This window comes from Anolis carolinensis, chromosome 2, assembly GCF_035594765.1.
Source record: "Anolis carolinensis isolate JA03-04 chromosome 2, rAnoCar3.1.pri, whole genome shotgun sequence".
In the NCBI taxonomy this organism is placed as follows: Eukaryota; Metazoa; Chordata; class Lepidosauria; order Squamata; family Dactyloidae; genus Anolis; species Anolis carolinensis.
In genome coordinates, this window is record NC_085842.1 from 118,628,094 (window position 1) to 118,644,158 (window position 16,065).

Sequence of the window (16,065 nt, forward strand, 5' to 3'; positions counted from 1 at the left end):
AAATAGTTCCTTGTCTCTCCTGGCTAACCTCTGGAATTGTGCATTTAATTGGGCGTATCTCCCCCTATCGCTGTTTCCTTTCGCTTTCCTTCTTTCTTGGGCTACTTCCAGTGTCTCAGCAGACAACCATTTTGCCTTCTTGGTTTTCTTTTTCTTTGGGACGTACTTTGTTGCTGCCTCCTGAACAATGTTGTGGACTTCTTTCCATAGTTCTTCTGGGACTCTATTTATCAAGTCTAGTCCCTGAAATCTATTTTTCACTTCCACTGCATATTCATTACGAACATTTGTAAGATCATATCTAATTGGTCTGTGTATTTTCCCAGTTACCATGCTGTTACTGGATTATAAACAACTTCCCCAGTTGCATGATGTAATATAACATAGGCACAGAGAACTAGCATGCTGTACTCGTTTAAGATTTGGACTATGGCTCTGGAAAGCAGAGTTTGAATCCCTGCTTGGCCATGAAACCCACTCTGTGATCTTAGGTGAATCACACTCTCTCAGCCTCAAAGGAAGACAAATGCAATCCATCTCTGAACAAATCTTGCAAAGAAAACTCCACAGTAGATTGGCTTTAAGGTTTCCATGAGTAGAAACAACTTGAAGGCATACAACAACATCAACAAACATGCAGGACCCCATACAAATGTTCAGTTCAGTTGCATCAAAACTGAACAGAACAATTTGCAATTGTATTAACAATTGCATGGTCATAAACTTCAAAGGATTATGCTAGGTTGTTAATTACTACCAAAGTGTTAAAGGCCTTTTTGCCTTCGAGAACAAGCTTCCAAGAAAACCTCTTTTCTTTTTAAATACTTTTTTTTTGCTATACCCACAGCTATAGTGAAAAATAGACCATTAATGTGCATAGCATAATAAGAAGTATTGTCCCTGAAGAAAACTCTCATGACAGACTGGACAAGACTTCTTTCGAAAATGTTTTGTCAGATTTCAGGGGGTGGGGTTGATACCAACTGAACATGACTGAAGTAATAATAATAGTAATAGTAGCAATAATAAAAATAATAATAATTACAATCTGACAACTGCAAAAGGTCACCCTACTGGGATCTGCACACATCATTCAAAAATACATCACATAGTCCTAGACACTTGGGCAGTGTTCGACTTGTGATTTTGTGATACGGAATCCAGCATATCTATCTTGTTTGCTGTGTCATACAATAAAATAACAAAACCAATAATAATAATAATAAGGCCACCCTACTGGGATCTGCACGCATCATCTGAAAATACATCACACAGTCTTAAACGCTTGGGAAGTGTTCGACTTGTGATTTTGTGATACGAAATCCAGCATGTCTATCTTGTTTGCTGTGTCATGCTATGTAATAATAATAGTTATTATTATTATTATTATTATTATTATTATTATTATTATTATTATTACAAACTGGCATTATAAACTGGACACAGACGGAACTGGACAATTTGGACAGAAAAACAAGAAAACTCATGACCATTCATCATTCCCTGCACCCTCGCAGTGATGTTGACCGGCTATATCTGCCTAGAAGATCAGGGGGCAGAGGACTCTTACAAGTAAAACAAGCAGTCAAAGAAGAAGAACATGCCCTGGCAGAATATGTAAAGCAAAGTGAAGAACCTGCTTTGATTGAAGTCAAAAATCAGAAACTCCTCAAAGCACAGCAGACAAAAAACCAGTACAAGAAAACCACACTACAAACTAGAGCTGACAGCTGGCACAACAAAACATTGCATGGAAAGTTCCTTGACAAAATTGAAGGAAAAGCTGATAAGGAGAAGACCTGGCTCTGGCTCATGAATGGGACCCTGAAGAAGGAGACAGAAGGCCTGATCCTTGCAGCCCAGGAGCAAGCCATCAGAACAAATGCAATAAAGGGTGTTCTTGGCAGATTTGTTTATAGAGAGGCTTTGCTTTTGAGGCTGAATGAATGTGACTTGCCCAAGATTGCTTGTTGGGTTTCTAGGGCTGAGCAGGGATTTGAATCCAGGTCTCCAGAATTGTAGCTCGATGCCCAAGTCACTATATCACTCTGACTCTCAACTCATTACAAGCAGTCTCCAACTTATGAACAAGATAGGTTCTGTAGGTTTATTCTTAAGCTGAATTTGTAAGTTGGAACAGGTACATTTTTTGGATAGCAAAGGAAACGTTTAACATCCTTATGGTGTTTGTTTTGCTGTCTGTGCTCCCTTTCAGAAGATTTCGCCTCATTTTCTGTCCCTGAGAGAATTGGATTTTGAAAAATGTGGCTTGTTGTGGAAACAAGAATTGGTGATAATGCTTCACTGGAGATAAATCTGTCAGGAGTAAATTTCCCTTCCTAGGGGTGGATTTTTCTCACTTCCTGTTGTCTCAACCCCATTCTTAATTATGAGTAATTTGTAAGTCAGATGTTTGCAAGTTAAGGAATGAATGTACATGTAAACATTTATAAACAGCTAAATGTGCCAACACCACTGTTTAGGGATCTGTTTGTGACACTTCAATGCTGTCTTTTGGGCGGGGGGGTCCTGTAGTGCCACACTAGAAATTGCCCTTTTTTACTTGGATGGTGAATAATGCCAGTCTGAATAGGGCAACTGGCCAATAACCACATGGAGTGTGTTTATCCTGTGTGGCTCCTTCAACATGATGCAAGAAATGCCAGCCTGACCTGGAGACATCCTTTTTTGGACAAATTACTCTCTTACGGATCCAGGAATGTGGAAAAATATTTCAAGAAACAAAATATGGAAGAGTCTCCAATGATCTCTTCGCAAAATTAAGCAACACTCTTGTAATTTGAACATTTCCCTGCTCTGGCAAATGAGGAGGACATAACAATATGGATAGGCTCAGACTACAGCATGCAAAAACACCACCAGGTACAATGGTTAAAAGGAGCTTCCGTGTGGCAGCCATGAGTCCAAAATTCAGCCCTAATGCAAATCTAAACAAACTTAACAGGAAACAAGCCTCAATGAAATAAACTCTACCTGCATCTAAATAAATCTGGCAGGACTGATGAGGGATGATTTCCTTGGGACCATAAACATTGACAATTTATCAGATTTCGAATCCTCCCGAGTATATTTGTGGGTGGGGATTGTGGACATTATAATCCAAGTCTGTTGATTTGAGGAAAGCTGGAGAAGCTCCTGATCCAAGGACCTGCTAGATTTCTGGTTGTATAGCCTGAGAAACAGAGAAGTATATAGAGCCTACCCAGGTAAATACTTGGGTTAGGGTTTATTGGACAACACCCTGGGAAGACGGAACTGAGCACTGCAAATTACAGTGACAGCCTCATCAAATGGAGATATAAAGCTAGAGCTCCACATTGCCCATATTTGTACCTTGGCAGAGAGCCACTCTTTCATTCAGTTGGTATCAAAGCACGTCTCTCTCAGGTGAGCCTGTTGCTGCTTAAACAGGTAAATGTCTCTTTCTTTCTAACAGCAGTCTCCTGACCAAACATCCCTTTTATGCAGGGGTCCTCAAACTTTTTAAGCCGAGGGCCGGTCCACAATCCTTCAGACTGTTGAGGGGCCGGATTATCATTTGAAAAAAAACAACAACAAAAAAAAAACAAATTCCGATGCACACTGCACATGTCTTATTTGTAGTGCAAATTTAAAAATAAAAACAATTTTAACCAACATACATTTATCAGGATTTCAATGGGAAGTGTGGTCCTGCTTCTAGCCAATGAGATAGTCAAGTTAATTATGATTGTTGTTGTTGTTGTTGTTGTTGTTGTTGTTGTGTGCCTTCAAGTCATTTCAGACTTTGAGTGAGCCTAAGTCTAAAATTTATTTATTTATTATTTATTTATTTACTGCATTTATTTACTACATTTGTATCACACCCTTCTCACCCCAAAGGGGACTCGAGTGGCTTACACATTATATGTACATACAATATATTATATTATTAGCATAGCACAATATTAGCATTATATATTACTATATTGAACTATACCACTATACTATAATATTATTAGTAATATTATATGTAATATAGAATATATAATTAATATTATTATATGATATTATTATTAGTGTTATATTGTATTACATTATATTATCATCAATATTATATGTATATACAATATATTATATTATAAAACTGAGGGCAGGGGCCAGGTAAATGACCTCGGAGGGCCGCATCCGGCCCCCGGGCCTTAGTTTGGGGACCCCTGCTTTTATGTATATATCATGAATAATTAGTTACTATTATAACTAAGGCAGGCTTAATAAAAGGAGGGATCTAGAACTCTGGGTCTGCCTAGATCATTTTACCTGAGAAATCACTTCCATTGAATGGCTTATCAGGACTCAGTTTGCCAGAGCCCTTGGCTCTGCAGTATGCAAAACCCTTTCAGTTGTGCTACCCTGGGCACATAATCAATCTGGCCAAATGGTATCAACTGCAACTCATAAATAAAGGAGTTGCTAACACCTGACTTTAAAGAGGATTCTTGTTCTTTTCTCTTTCTAATAGATTGAGCTAATAACTGTTTGTTTTCTAGTACAGGATCACACAATAACCAGATGGTGGGAGGATGTAGAGTTTTGCTTATGCCTGTAAATACTATATTAAAGGAAGCAGCACCTGTTGCCTTTCTTTCTCCCATGCAGCCATTGAAGGCCAGGGCTGACTTAAGACATTTTGGTGCCTGATGTCTGTGTATGTGCCTTCATGCTGCCTGTTGACTTATGATAACCCCATGAATTTCATAGAAGTTTGTTAGAAATACTCAAAGGTGTTGTTTCCAGTTCCTTCCTCTAAAATATAGCCTATAGCACCTGGTATTTGTTGGCAGTCTCCAGTTCAAGTACTAATCAAGGCTGACCCTGCTTAGCTTCCAAGATCAAAGGAAATCTGGCGCCTTTAGGGTATTTTGGCCTTCGTTGCCTGATGTAGAAAAGCAAATGGTAGCATCCCCATGTCGGCTAGATTAAGACAGACCTGAGGCACCAAACGTGGTCAAATTTAAGAAGCCCCCATAATTTCAGAAAAATGTCCAATTTTTGTTGTTGGTAGTTGTAGCTGAGAAAAAACCCCCACAACATATATCCTATAAGCTCTAAGCAGAAGCCCTCCTCAGATAAGTTGCTAAGCTTGTGCATATCAATTCAGCATTGCTTCTACACCTGTGGAAATCATGTTTTGTGGTGCCTAAAGACAATTACCATATCTACTCATGTATAAGTCAATCTCATGTATAAGGCAAGCTTCATGGCCAAAATTCTGGATTTCGTTATTTATTTACCTTATTTCTACCCGACCTTTCTCTACCCTGAAAGGGACTCAAGGAGGCTTACATATATTAACCATTAGATGCTTTAAAATACATACAGAGACTTAAAATAAATTAAATTTAAAATTAATACATATTAAACATTTAAAACATTACATTCAATATTAAAATCACATCATCCAAAAGTCATAGTCATAGTCATAGTTATGACTTATGGATAAGTCCAGGTTCATTTTGTACAGAGGGGAAAGCCACCTCAAGGATCCAGCCACCACTGGCTGTTACTGCCATTTTCTGACCCAGACATTCAAAGAGGTCAGGAGCAGCACGGAGGGGAGAGAGGAAAGGCGGCTGGGGCATCTGCACCAAGAAGAGGATGGCTCCCTTTCTGACAGACATCAAAGTACAGTACTCACACTGACCATAGAGAAATTGACCCACGTTATTTCTAGACTTAATACTGGAAAGTAATTTCTGGACATAACAAAGCAAGTCCCAGTAGTGTTTCTTATTGTGGGAAAGAAAAACACAACATATACATATTTATTGATGGGTTTTAAGATGTATTGGTTTCACAAGCTCATGTAACTGATGTGATGTGTTAATTCTTGATGTTTTCCAACTTAATCTGCAGCAAGAAGCAGGTCATGAAAGCATATCATTAATATTAACCATGTGCTGCCTTTTCCTGTTGTTCCCAACTTTCAGCTTCAGGCAGTTGCCAGCTCTTCCTCTGCTAAGGGCCCTTCCAGGCAGGCCCTGTATCCCAGAATCTGATCCCAGGTTTTCTGTTTATCCCAAATTATCCAGCAGTGCCGATTTATATCTGGTTTAAAGCAGAAAACCTGGGATCAGATCCTGGGTTATGGGGCCTGTTGGGAAGGGCCCTAAGTGAGTATCCCCCCCCCCCCCACACACACACCAAAGGCAGGCTCTGGGGGCGACAAGAGCAGGACTCTGGGTGCATCTAAGAAGGAGTTCAGCTTCACTGCCTTAGCTCAATGCTATGGGATTATAGGGGTTTAGTGAGGTACCAGTGCTCTTGGGCAGTCAAGGCTAAAGACCTTGCAAAACTACAACTCATTGGATTCCGCTGTCTTGGGATATGGCTGATCAAAGGGCATTATTTTGACAGTGTAGCTGCATTTTGGCTCAAAGGTATGGAATCGTGGAAGTTGCAATTTGACAGGGTCTTTACCCTCTTTAGGGGGTTAAACTAGTGAGCTGCTGAACTTGCTGTCGGAAAGGTTGGCAGTTCGACTCTGGGAGCGGGGTGAGCTCCCGCTGTTAGCCCCAGCTTCTGCCAACCTAGCAGTTTGAAAACATGCAAATGTGAGTAGATCAATAGGTATAGGCAGGAAGGTAAGAGTGCTCCATGCAGTCATGACGGCCACATGACCTTGGAGGTGTCTATGGACAATGCCGACTCTTCGGCTTAGAAATGGGATGAGCGCCAAACCCCAGAGTCAGACACGACTAGACTTAATGTCAGGGGGAAACCTTCACCTTTACCCTCTTTGCCAAAGAGTGCTGGCGCCTCACCAAAGTGGGAACCCCAGGACCCCGTGGCCTTGAGCCAAGGGGAGTAGAAGTGGTGTCAAACCTCTTGCATGGCACAGTGCAGATGCACCCTCCTGGTTGCCCCTCGCGCCGAAAAGGTCAGCTGTAGGTGGCAGAGTCCTATTTCGACGCCCTTCGGGAGCAAGGCAAGAGCGAAAGCAGGAGGGAGAGCAACGGACAGAGTCCACACGACGCTGTGTTGCGCGCGTAGGTGGGCAGCCTGAGCAGAAGCCAAGCCACTGCCTGCTTGCTGCTGGCGACTCTTCCTCCTCGTCGTCTTTCTCTCCCTGCCTTTGGAGACGAAGAAAGCAGCCGGGCGCGGGCTCCTGGGCTCAGAAGGGCAGGCGGGGAGGCGAAGGGACCGGAGAGGCTGCGGCGACACCTCCAGGCGGGCTCTTCTGCCTCCGTCCTCCGCGCCCTTCGCCGCTCCTCGGCGGGACGGTGCCTTCCTTCCAGGCCAGGAGCCCAGGTGAGGAGGACGAGGACGAGGAGGAGAGAAAGTGCGGCGGCCAAGGAAGAAGAGTCGGGGCGCAGGGGCTCCATGGGGCAGGCGGCGCCCCCTTCACCCCCCTTGCCCCCCGGGCCCCGGCAACCGCAGGCAATGCGGCCGGCCTCGTAAGGAAGGACCATGGTGCCCGGGCTTCTGCCTCTGCAATGGTGAGCAACGTCCCCTGCTGAGGCTCTTTGGGGCGTGTGTGTGTTTTGAGACTGTTGTTGAGCCTCAGGCTCTTCTTTCTCGAACGATGGTTCCCAAACTCTAGTCCTCCGCGTGTTTCGGACTCCATCTCCCAGAAGTCTCACCTGCCTGGGTCCGGGGCCGGAGGTTCTGGGGGCTGAAGTCCAAAGCCCCGGCGAGGCTAGAGTTTGGGGAACCTTCTCTGTGAGAGCAGCCTGCAGGTGTCTAGAGGCACTGCCCGGTTTGATAATAGCGGGACCTACCTAGGCAAAGTCTTGATAAAGTTTACAGTAGGAGAGCCAGCATGCTGTAGGTGAGGCATGGGCAAACTTGGGCCCTCCAGGTGTTTTGGACTTCAACTCCCACCATTCCTAACAGCCGGTAGGCTGTTAGGAATGGAGGGAGTTGAAGTCCAAAACATCTGGAGGGCCCAAGTTTGCCCATGCCTGATCTATGCTGTAGAATTAATGCAGTTTGACCTGTCAACTCAATGGTATGGAATTCTGGCAGTTGTAGTTTTACAAGATCTTTAGTATTCTCTTCCTGAATGAGTGCTGGTGCCTCATCGGACTCCATATCCCAGGATTCCATAGCACTGAGCCCTGGGAGGTTAACATGGTATCCAACTGCATTGAGTGTACAGGGCAGGAACCCCCACTTAGCCACTGCGTGATTTCCCACAATTCACACTCTCTCAGCCACAGGAGACAACAATGGCAGATCTCTTTTGAACAAATCTTGTCACGGAAACCCTGTGATAGGTTAGGTCAGACATAACTTGAAGGCACGCAGAAACAATAAAGGACTCCTTTTAAATTCTAGGGGTATTTTGCAGCTTGTCTGCAGCCAGAGCAGGTTTCCTAAACAGTTGTTAAAACCAATTTTCCACTCTGGGCATGTTTCTTTTTTTATTGTGTCCGAAGCAACTTGAGAACACACTGCAAGTCACTTCTGGTGTGAAAGAATTGGCCGTCTACAGAGACGTTGCCCAGGGGTCGCCCAGATGTGTTACCATCCTGCTGGGAGGCTTCTCTCATGTCTCCACAAACTGACAGATGGAAGCTCACCCCATCTTGCAGATTCAAACCGACAACCTTCAGGTCAGCAACCCAACCTTCAGGTTAGCAGTCCAGCCGGCACATGGGTTAAACTCCCATTATTTCTGTTTGTTCTTCACAGCCTCCCTACAAGCAACAGGCCTGGAAGTTATGGTTGAATATCTATTTGGAGGGGGAGAAATACAATAGTAAGATAGGAGGCTACCCCCAGGGCAGAAATGGTAAAGCTAAAATACAAAGTGCAGGGAGCATGAGGTTGGTCAGGAAGAGAGCACTGCCACAGTAAAACCTTCCTGCCATGGAAACCTAGCTGTTAAGTAACCCTTGCTAGAGTGGCACTTGTGTGTGTTTTGGAGATCCATAAAGAGGAACCCGAGAAAACGTTGAACTTTGTTTTGTTGTGATTTTATTTCCCTCTGTGATTTCTCACCAGACCATGGGAACGTTCCATTTTGGCAAGGGATGTGATCTAAGAGGCACTGCCTGACATGTTTTATAGACGCTCTTTCTAGGAAAAACATGTGCCTCTTATTAATTTTGATCTTGTTAGCTAGTGGATTATAAAGGAGAGGAAAAGCATGCAACCAGAAACAGATTCTGACATGTCTATATGTGTATGTGTGTGTTTTCGAGTTGCCTGTTGACAAATGGCAACCTTGGGAATTCCATAGGGTTTTCTTAGGCAAGGCATACTCAGAGGTGGCTTTGCCAGTTGTGATAGCTGATGCTAATTTTAAAAGCAAAGGATCCTACGTGAAGGGCAGGGAGAGGAGTTTCCTGTCCCAGAGAGATGCTCACCTCAAAACTGAGGAGGAGAATGATTGGGCTTGTGAGAAGGAGATAGGCAGGAAATGAATGAAAAATGGGAGTCTTTAGAGAGGCAGGTGCTGGTGCCTGGATCTAAAAATAAAGAGGCAAAGAAGTAAGAAGCCAGAGACTCTAAGCTAGGTGAGTTCATGATGGGTAACTTCAGGTGCAAACTGCCAGTTCTCATCTTGTTGTCTTTTGTGGACTTTATGTCCTGAGGGGATAAAATAGCAGGACATATATAGTGATAGAAAGAAACAATGTTTTTGTGGCTATGTGTTGAATTAAACTGCAGCAGAGTGAGTAATTCTTAGGGCTGACAGTTCTGCCTTCTTTTAAGCACAAAAAAGTGTGTGCGTGTTTGAGAGAGAAAGAGAGAATACATCAGTTCAGAAATAATGCATTTATTGAATTTAAAATTCAGCATAGGCACTAGCTTCATTAACCTGTTCTTTAAAAAGGTTTGCCGCGATAGCTGTTACCTGTCAGATATAGTAATGTATTGGAACACATTGACTAGTACTAAGTAAATATCATTTGGTTAAAAAGAGTTATATACCACTTTGTTACCACAGGATTTGACAACAGTTTCTTAATTCTTTTATGTTACAAGTATGGGAATATGACACACATTCAAATTCAGATATATATTGGCTAATAACCACAAAAGGACAAATGCACATCAGATGTATAGTTCATGCAATAGTAATCTGTGGTGAATATGCAATTTGTGACCTACACAAAAAGAATTCATTAGTTTTAGAATAGGTTTTTGAAACAAGTGCATATCAGTCACTTGGTTTTGAATACATTGCCTCACTGCATTCCCAATTACTATAGGTATTCAGCTAATAATATGCGTTCAAAAGTCTAATGAGAGCTACTTCTGCACATTTTACAATGCAGATCAGCAGTGTTTCCTTCCTTTTTTGGTGCTATTATTCTTTTTCTCAATGCTTATAGCCATGAGTTTGCCTGCCTATGTATCATCAAACTGTTACTCTTATGAACAGATAAGAAAGACTTGTTCTCTAAGAAGCTGTCAACCAGTTGTAGGAAAAAAATGGAATTAGTAGCATACTTTTGGACAAGAGTGATTAAGAAATGTTCTTTCAGGTTCTGCTTGCACTGGTATGTTTTGTGGATTGACTCGAGAATTTCTTGAATGTCATACTTTGTTTTCTCTGGCTATTGGTAGAAGATATTATTTTGTAACACAAAGCTTGCTTACCCAGGAATTCTGCAGATCACCCTCAGAAAACTACATTTCTGCTTAATGTTAAAGTAAAGGTTAAGGCTTTCCCCTGACATTAAGCCAAGTCGTGTCTGACTCTGGGGGTTGGTGATTATCTCCATTTCTAAGCCAAAGAGCCGGCATTGTCCATAGACACCTCCAAGGTCATGTGGCCGGCATGACTGCATAGAGTCCTGTTACCTTTCTTCCAGAGGGTACCTATTGATCTACTCACATTTGCATGTTTTTGAACTGCTAGGTTGGCAGCCTAGTGGTTCAAACTGATTTTGAACTGCTAGGCTGGAGTTAGCAGTGGGAGCTCACCCTGTTCTCCAGAATCGAACTGCCAACCTTTCTGTCAGCAAGTTCAGCAGCTCAGCGGTTTTACCTGCTGTGCCACCGGGGGCTCCTACATTATCAAGTCAATAAGGACAGTATTGGATCATAAGCATTTAGCTGTTATTCTGTCCGTCTACTTCTTTAGCAATTGGCCGCTGAATTAGAATGAAACCCTGTTTCATGACAGTAGGAACTCTTCTGACTAAGGGAACCCTCTTAATTCTTTGGAAGTCTTTAAATTTAGTTTGGATATTTTGGAAATGGTTCAGTGATTGTTCCTGCATGTAAGCAGATTGGACTAAATGGCCCTTGTGGTTCCTTTCATCTTTGTGAGACTATGCTTTTATGACTATACCAACACAACTACATTTTAGAATGCGTTTTCTTGTATGTTCCCAAGGAATGTGTGGTGAGCAGTTAATATCTGTTTCTTAGGGGGGAATTGTGTGGTCTGATGGTCTGGAATACTAAAAGAGAAGGGACGTCTTGGTGGATGGTAGTTTCTCAAAAATGAGATACTGAAAGCACAACATCAAACAGTTCCAATGAAAAAGGAAAATATGAGATGTTAAAAGCAACCAGAATGTATGTCTAAAAAAATTCAACTGAGCTAAGATTTGAAAGGGACACATACAAGAAATGGAAAAGGAGCAAAACCACTGAATAGAAATTCAAACAACTAGCTGGCATACATAGGAAGAAACTCAGAAAAGCCAAAGTGCAGTATAAGCTCAGGCCTGCTAGAGAGATTGAAAACATTTAAAAGGGCTTTTTTTCGTTATGTCCGTGGCAAAAGGAAGAATAAGGAATGAAGAAATGAATTAGACTTTATTTCTATGCCGTCCTAGTTCCTTAGTGGGGACTCAGAGCAGCTTACAACATATAGAGAGGCAAACATTCAATTCCGTATAAAAATAAAAAATAACATACCAAAAGATAAAACCCAATGTATATTTACACAAATAACAAAAAAAATCAGACAATTGAACACAGACCAACAATATCACATTATAACCATTTCATATTTAACAGATTTTTAAAATTTAGAATTTAAAAGATTAAATTAAAAACATTTAAAAGAATAAGGAAATAATAAAGCTACTGCAAAGAGGTGATAGCAAATTTCTAACAGAGAAAAGGCAGGACTAGTTTTCTCTCAAAAATGAAAACAGTTCCTGTCTGGGGAAATGGTACAAATGGTGCAATAGGGGAAATGCTGCACCTAATAGGTATCAGGCTACTCCAAATACTTTCAAGATTCCAGGTTCAGATTAATTATATCCAAAGATATTAAAAGAACTGGTGGAAGTAATTTTAGAACCACTGGTAACAAACTCTGGGAATTTCTGAAGAACTGAAGTCCCAGCAATCTGGAGGAGGGCAGATGTTGTCCCCCATCTTCATAAAGACAAAAAAAGAGGACTCCTGTACAGTCAGCCTGACAAATACCAGGGAAGATTCCAGACCAGATCATTAAACAGGCAAACTGTAAGCACTTAGAATGCCATGAACACTAACATGGGTTTCCCATAAACAAGTCATGCCAGACTAACCTTACCTCTTTCTTTAATCGAGGTAGAAGCATGGTACATGAAGAGATTGCTATGGATGCAGTGTATTTTGATTTTTGTAAGATCTTTGACAAGGTCCCCCATGATATTATCTCAAAGAAGCTAGTAAAATATAGGTTAGACAATGCTACTGTCAGGGGAACTGAAAGTCGGTTAACTGTCCAAACGCAACGAGTTCTTATTAATGGATCCTCTTTATAAAGATTTGGATGGTGGAACAGAAGGCATGTTTATCAAATTTTCAGATTACATCAAATTGGGAGGGATAGCTAATAGCCCAGAGGACATGATCAGAATCCAAAATTACATGGCCCAAAAATAAAATTAATTTTAGTGGAAAAAATAAGTTGCTACACTTTCAGGAAAGAATGAAATGGACAAATATGAGATGTGTGACACCTAGCTTGACAACTACGTATATATGTAAAAGGGATCCAGGAGACTTAGGCCCCATCTACATTTGCATGAGGTATCCAAACAATACCACATGATAATAAGAATTAACCTGGAAAAAACCTGGACCCCCATGTTTAATCCATCTAAAAGAAACCCTTCCAAATATTCAGACCTTTCAGTAAGGTCTGGTTCTTTGGAGGTGTAGTGCCTGTGGAGACTGGTCCTTAGGTCATCACTGGCTCCTTTCCAAGCGTGGAGGCTTCTCCCTGCCTTTATGCTTGTAAATGACACAGCAAAGCTTTTGAGGGGAGAGGGGGGAATTTCCCTCAAAAGCTCAGTTGCGTCCTTTACAGGTGTAATGGAGCAAAGAAGAACCTTCAGGTTCATTTTTTTTCTTGTATCAGTAGCGACTTGAGAAACTGCAAATCGTTTCTGGTGTGAGAGAATTGTCCATCTGCAAGGACATCTTCCCGGGGAACGCCCAGATGTTTTTGATGTTTTTACCATCCTTATGGGAGGCTTCTCTCATGTCTCCACATGAAGCTGGAGGTTCTGTTAGGAGCCTATTTATAGTATTTTAAAGACCTAAAAAGGAGGCGAGAAAGGGCAGGGGGCTGGTGGTTATAGCCCACCTGCTGATTCTAAATTGGCATGAGAGGACATTTGGCCACCCCCTCACCAAAAAGGTGAGGTTTTGGTCCTCTGTGTGGACATCAAATGCACAGGGAACAAGAGGTTTAAACTCCAGTTTCTTGAGCATTTTCTGCTGTATAGAAGGTCTCTTAATAAACCAAACATTCTTGACTGCACAAATAACATTTAGTACCGAAGAAAAGTGCTGCTCTATTTTTCTTTGTTCAGATCTCACCTGGCATATCGTGTCCAGTTCTGGGCACCACACTTCAAGATGGATACTGACAAGCTGGAATGTGTCCAAAGAAGGGAGATATACATGGTGAAGAGTCTGGAAGCCAAGTCCTATGAGGAGTGGCTTGGGCAGCTGGGTGATTGTTTTTAGCCTAGAGAAGAGAAGGTTGAGGTTACATGATAGCCATATTTAAATATTTGAAAGGATGTCATATGGAGCAATTTTGTTTTCAGCTCTTCTAGAGTCTTAAGACGTCGAGCAATGGAGTCAAACTGCATGCTAATATTAGGGAAAAAGTCCTGGCAGTAAGAGCCGTTTGGCAGTGTAGTAAGCTGCTTTGGAGTGATGGAAGCTCTTGTATATTCTGCATGGAAGAGATCACAAAATCCATCCACCCCAGTCTCCTGCCATACAGGAATACACAACAAAGCATTCCTGACTGATACTATCCAGCCTCTGTCTTAATAACTCCATAGATTTTATGATTATATGATTCTTATGTCCATCTACACAGTTAAAAGACAAAATTTAACCTTAGAATTCATATAAATTTGTTTTCCTTTCATAGCCATAGGGTAGAATAGAAGTGGGGGGGAAATGGAGCATAGTGACAATTTTTGACATGGGCAGGTATTTACTCAGTTTCATAAAGGGAAGCACTCGGGCTCAAAATAGTTTCAAGTATTGCTGAATTAGTTGCTGAATGGAAAGATCTAGACTCAGACCTCTTAGTTCCCAAATCAACACATTGAGCAGATTTTGCAGACATACACAGTAGGCGTACACAAAATTTCTTGCACATGTGGTCACTTCTTTGATGCATCCGAGCAAATCAGTTTTGTTTTATGGGTGGGAAAGCACTAACATTTCCCTTTCATGTAAGTTGTTTATGAGAATGCAGCCTGTGAATTCAGCTTGGCTACAGAAAGAGAGGAACATAGTGTGCCTCTGTGTCTTCTGCTAATGTAGGGGTAGATTAGTGTGGACCTGAGAACCTTGCCTAACACTAGTCCCCAGCATTCGCTACCATTAGCTACGTTAGCTAAGTAGTTCAAAAGCACTGGGAGTGAGGGAAACTGCATTTTGCCCTTGACTGATAGTGGAACTTTCCTATGATTTAGAATACCTGCAGCATAAGGAAGATGTGTTGTGAAAAGCTTTTAATTTTATCCTGTTGCAGAGATCTCTTAAATGTCTCCAAAATAAACATTATGCAATGAAACGTCATGGAAGTCTGAGTCACTGAAACTGAGCAGCTGCATCTCCAGTGACTATTCTGTAGTCAGACATTGGGAAGTTATGATCTCTTTAGGCCCAAATATCCTCACCATGTACATGTGGAAAGATAAACTAGAAACCCTCAGAACATGTGATGTCCTTTTTAAAGGGGGGGGGGGAGCACTCTAAAAAACAAAACACTACCGCCCACCCCTACACCTGTATTTTTTGAGTGTAGAGGTGAGAGCCCCATCCTTTCTCTGTACTGACCACTGCATTGCAGTGATTCCTTATGTTTCAATACATGGATTTGCTGACAAAAATTCTGATTTTTGTCCAAGACTAGCAACGTTATCTGACACTTATTTTCTTTTTGCCACATTATGTTTCACATCTAGCATTCATTGCTGTCAGTCTCTGCAGGTCATCCAAAATGAAAGCTCTCACTTGGAAACTGTTGTGCAGCAATTACTGTGGTTCTTGGGGGACATCATGTGGGCTGTACATATAATGGCCTAATAAGGGACCTGGGACTGGCAAACAGTGTTTCGAAGCTGGTAGAAAACCTCCAGAACTCATTCACAGAACTGGCTGCTGCTGTATCAGACAGTTAGTTTCTAAATGAGAGAATTAAAAAAAAAACAAGCTAAATTCTGCTAAATTCTGTGAGATGCCAAGGAAACTGGGGATTGAGTACACATTGTACAGTACAGTTCTTTGGCACTGCAATATTAGCCTTTGGCTAATATTGCCATGCCCATACTATCTCGCAAGATGACAATGCTAGGCAGGAAAATCTTTCTCACTGGTGGTCTCTTCAGGAAACTCACACCGTGTTCTTTCTTTGTAGCCTGGGTTCACAGTGAGGTGATTGCCATGATGTTAAGTAGAAAGATGGTTAGACAAAGTATGTATCACAAGTGTTTTAAATAAATGTCAGTTCATTGTGCAGCTTTTAAGAGATGTGCGAGCCATGGTTTGGCAAGAGAATTTGGTTTTCTTCTGTTCAGAGGTTAGGGCTGTGTTTAACAATCTTCAGTTACAGGGGAGTAGATTTTGACTGAACACCAAAAGTTT

The 16,065-nt window shown here is 41.8% G+C and overlaps 1 protein-coding gene across 3 annotated transcripts in view; it reads left to right on the forward strand.

The window, feature by feature from the left end:
* The first annotated feature begins 6,946 nt into the window (after positions 1 to 6,946).
* The window catches only part of htr4 (5-hydroxytryptamine receptor 4), a 245,588-nt gene continuing 236,469 nt past the window's right edge, over positions 6,947 to 16,065 (forward strand). Inside the window, exon 1 of one of the 3 annotated variants that reach the window (XM_062970455.1) lies at positions 6,947 to 7,478. In XM_062970455.1, coding sequence (XP_062826525.1) covers positions 7,450 to 7,478 — 29 coding nt within the window. In that variant the 5' untranslated portion in view covers positions 6,947 to 7,449. The remainder of the gene's footprint in view (positions 7,479 to 16,065) is intronic. The other 2 variants (XM_062970454.1, XM_008104653.3) reach the window with 2 other exon arrangements.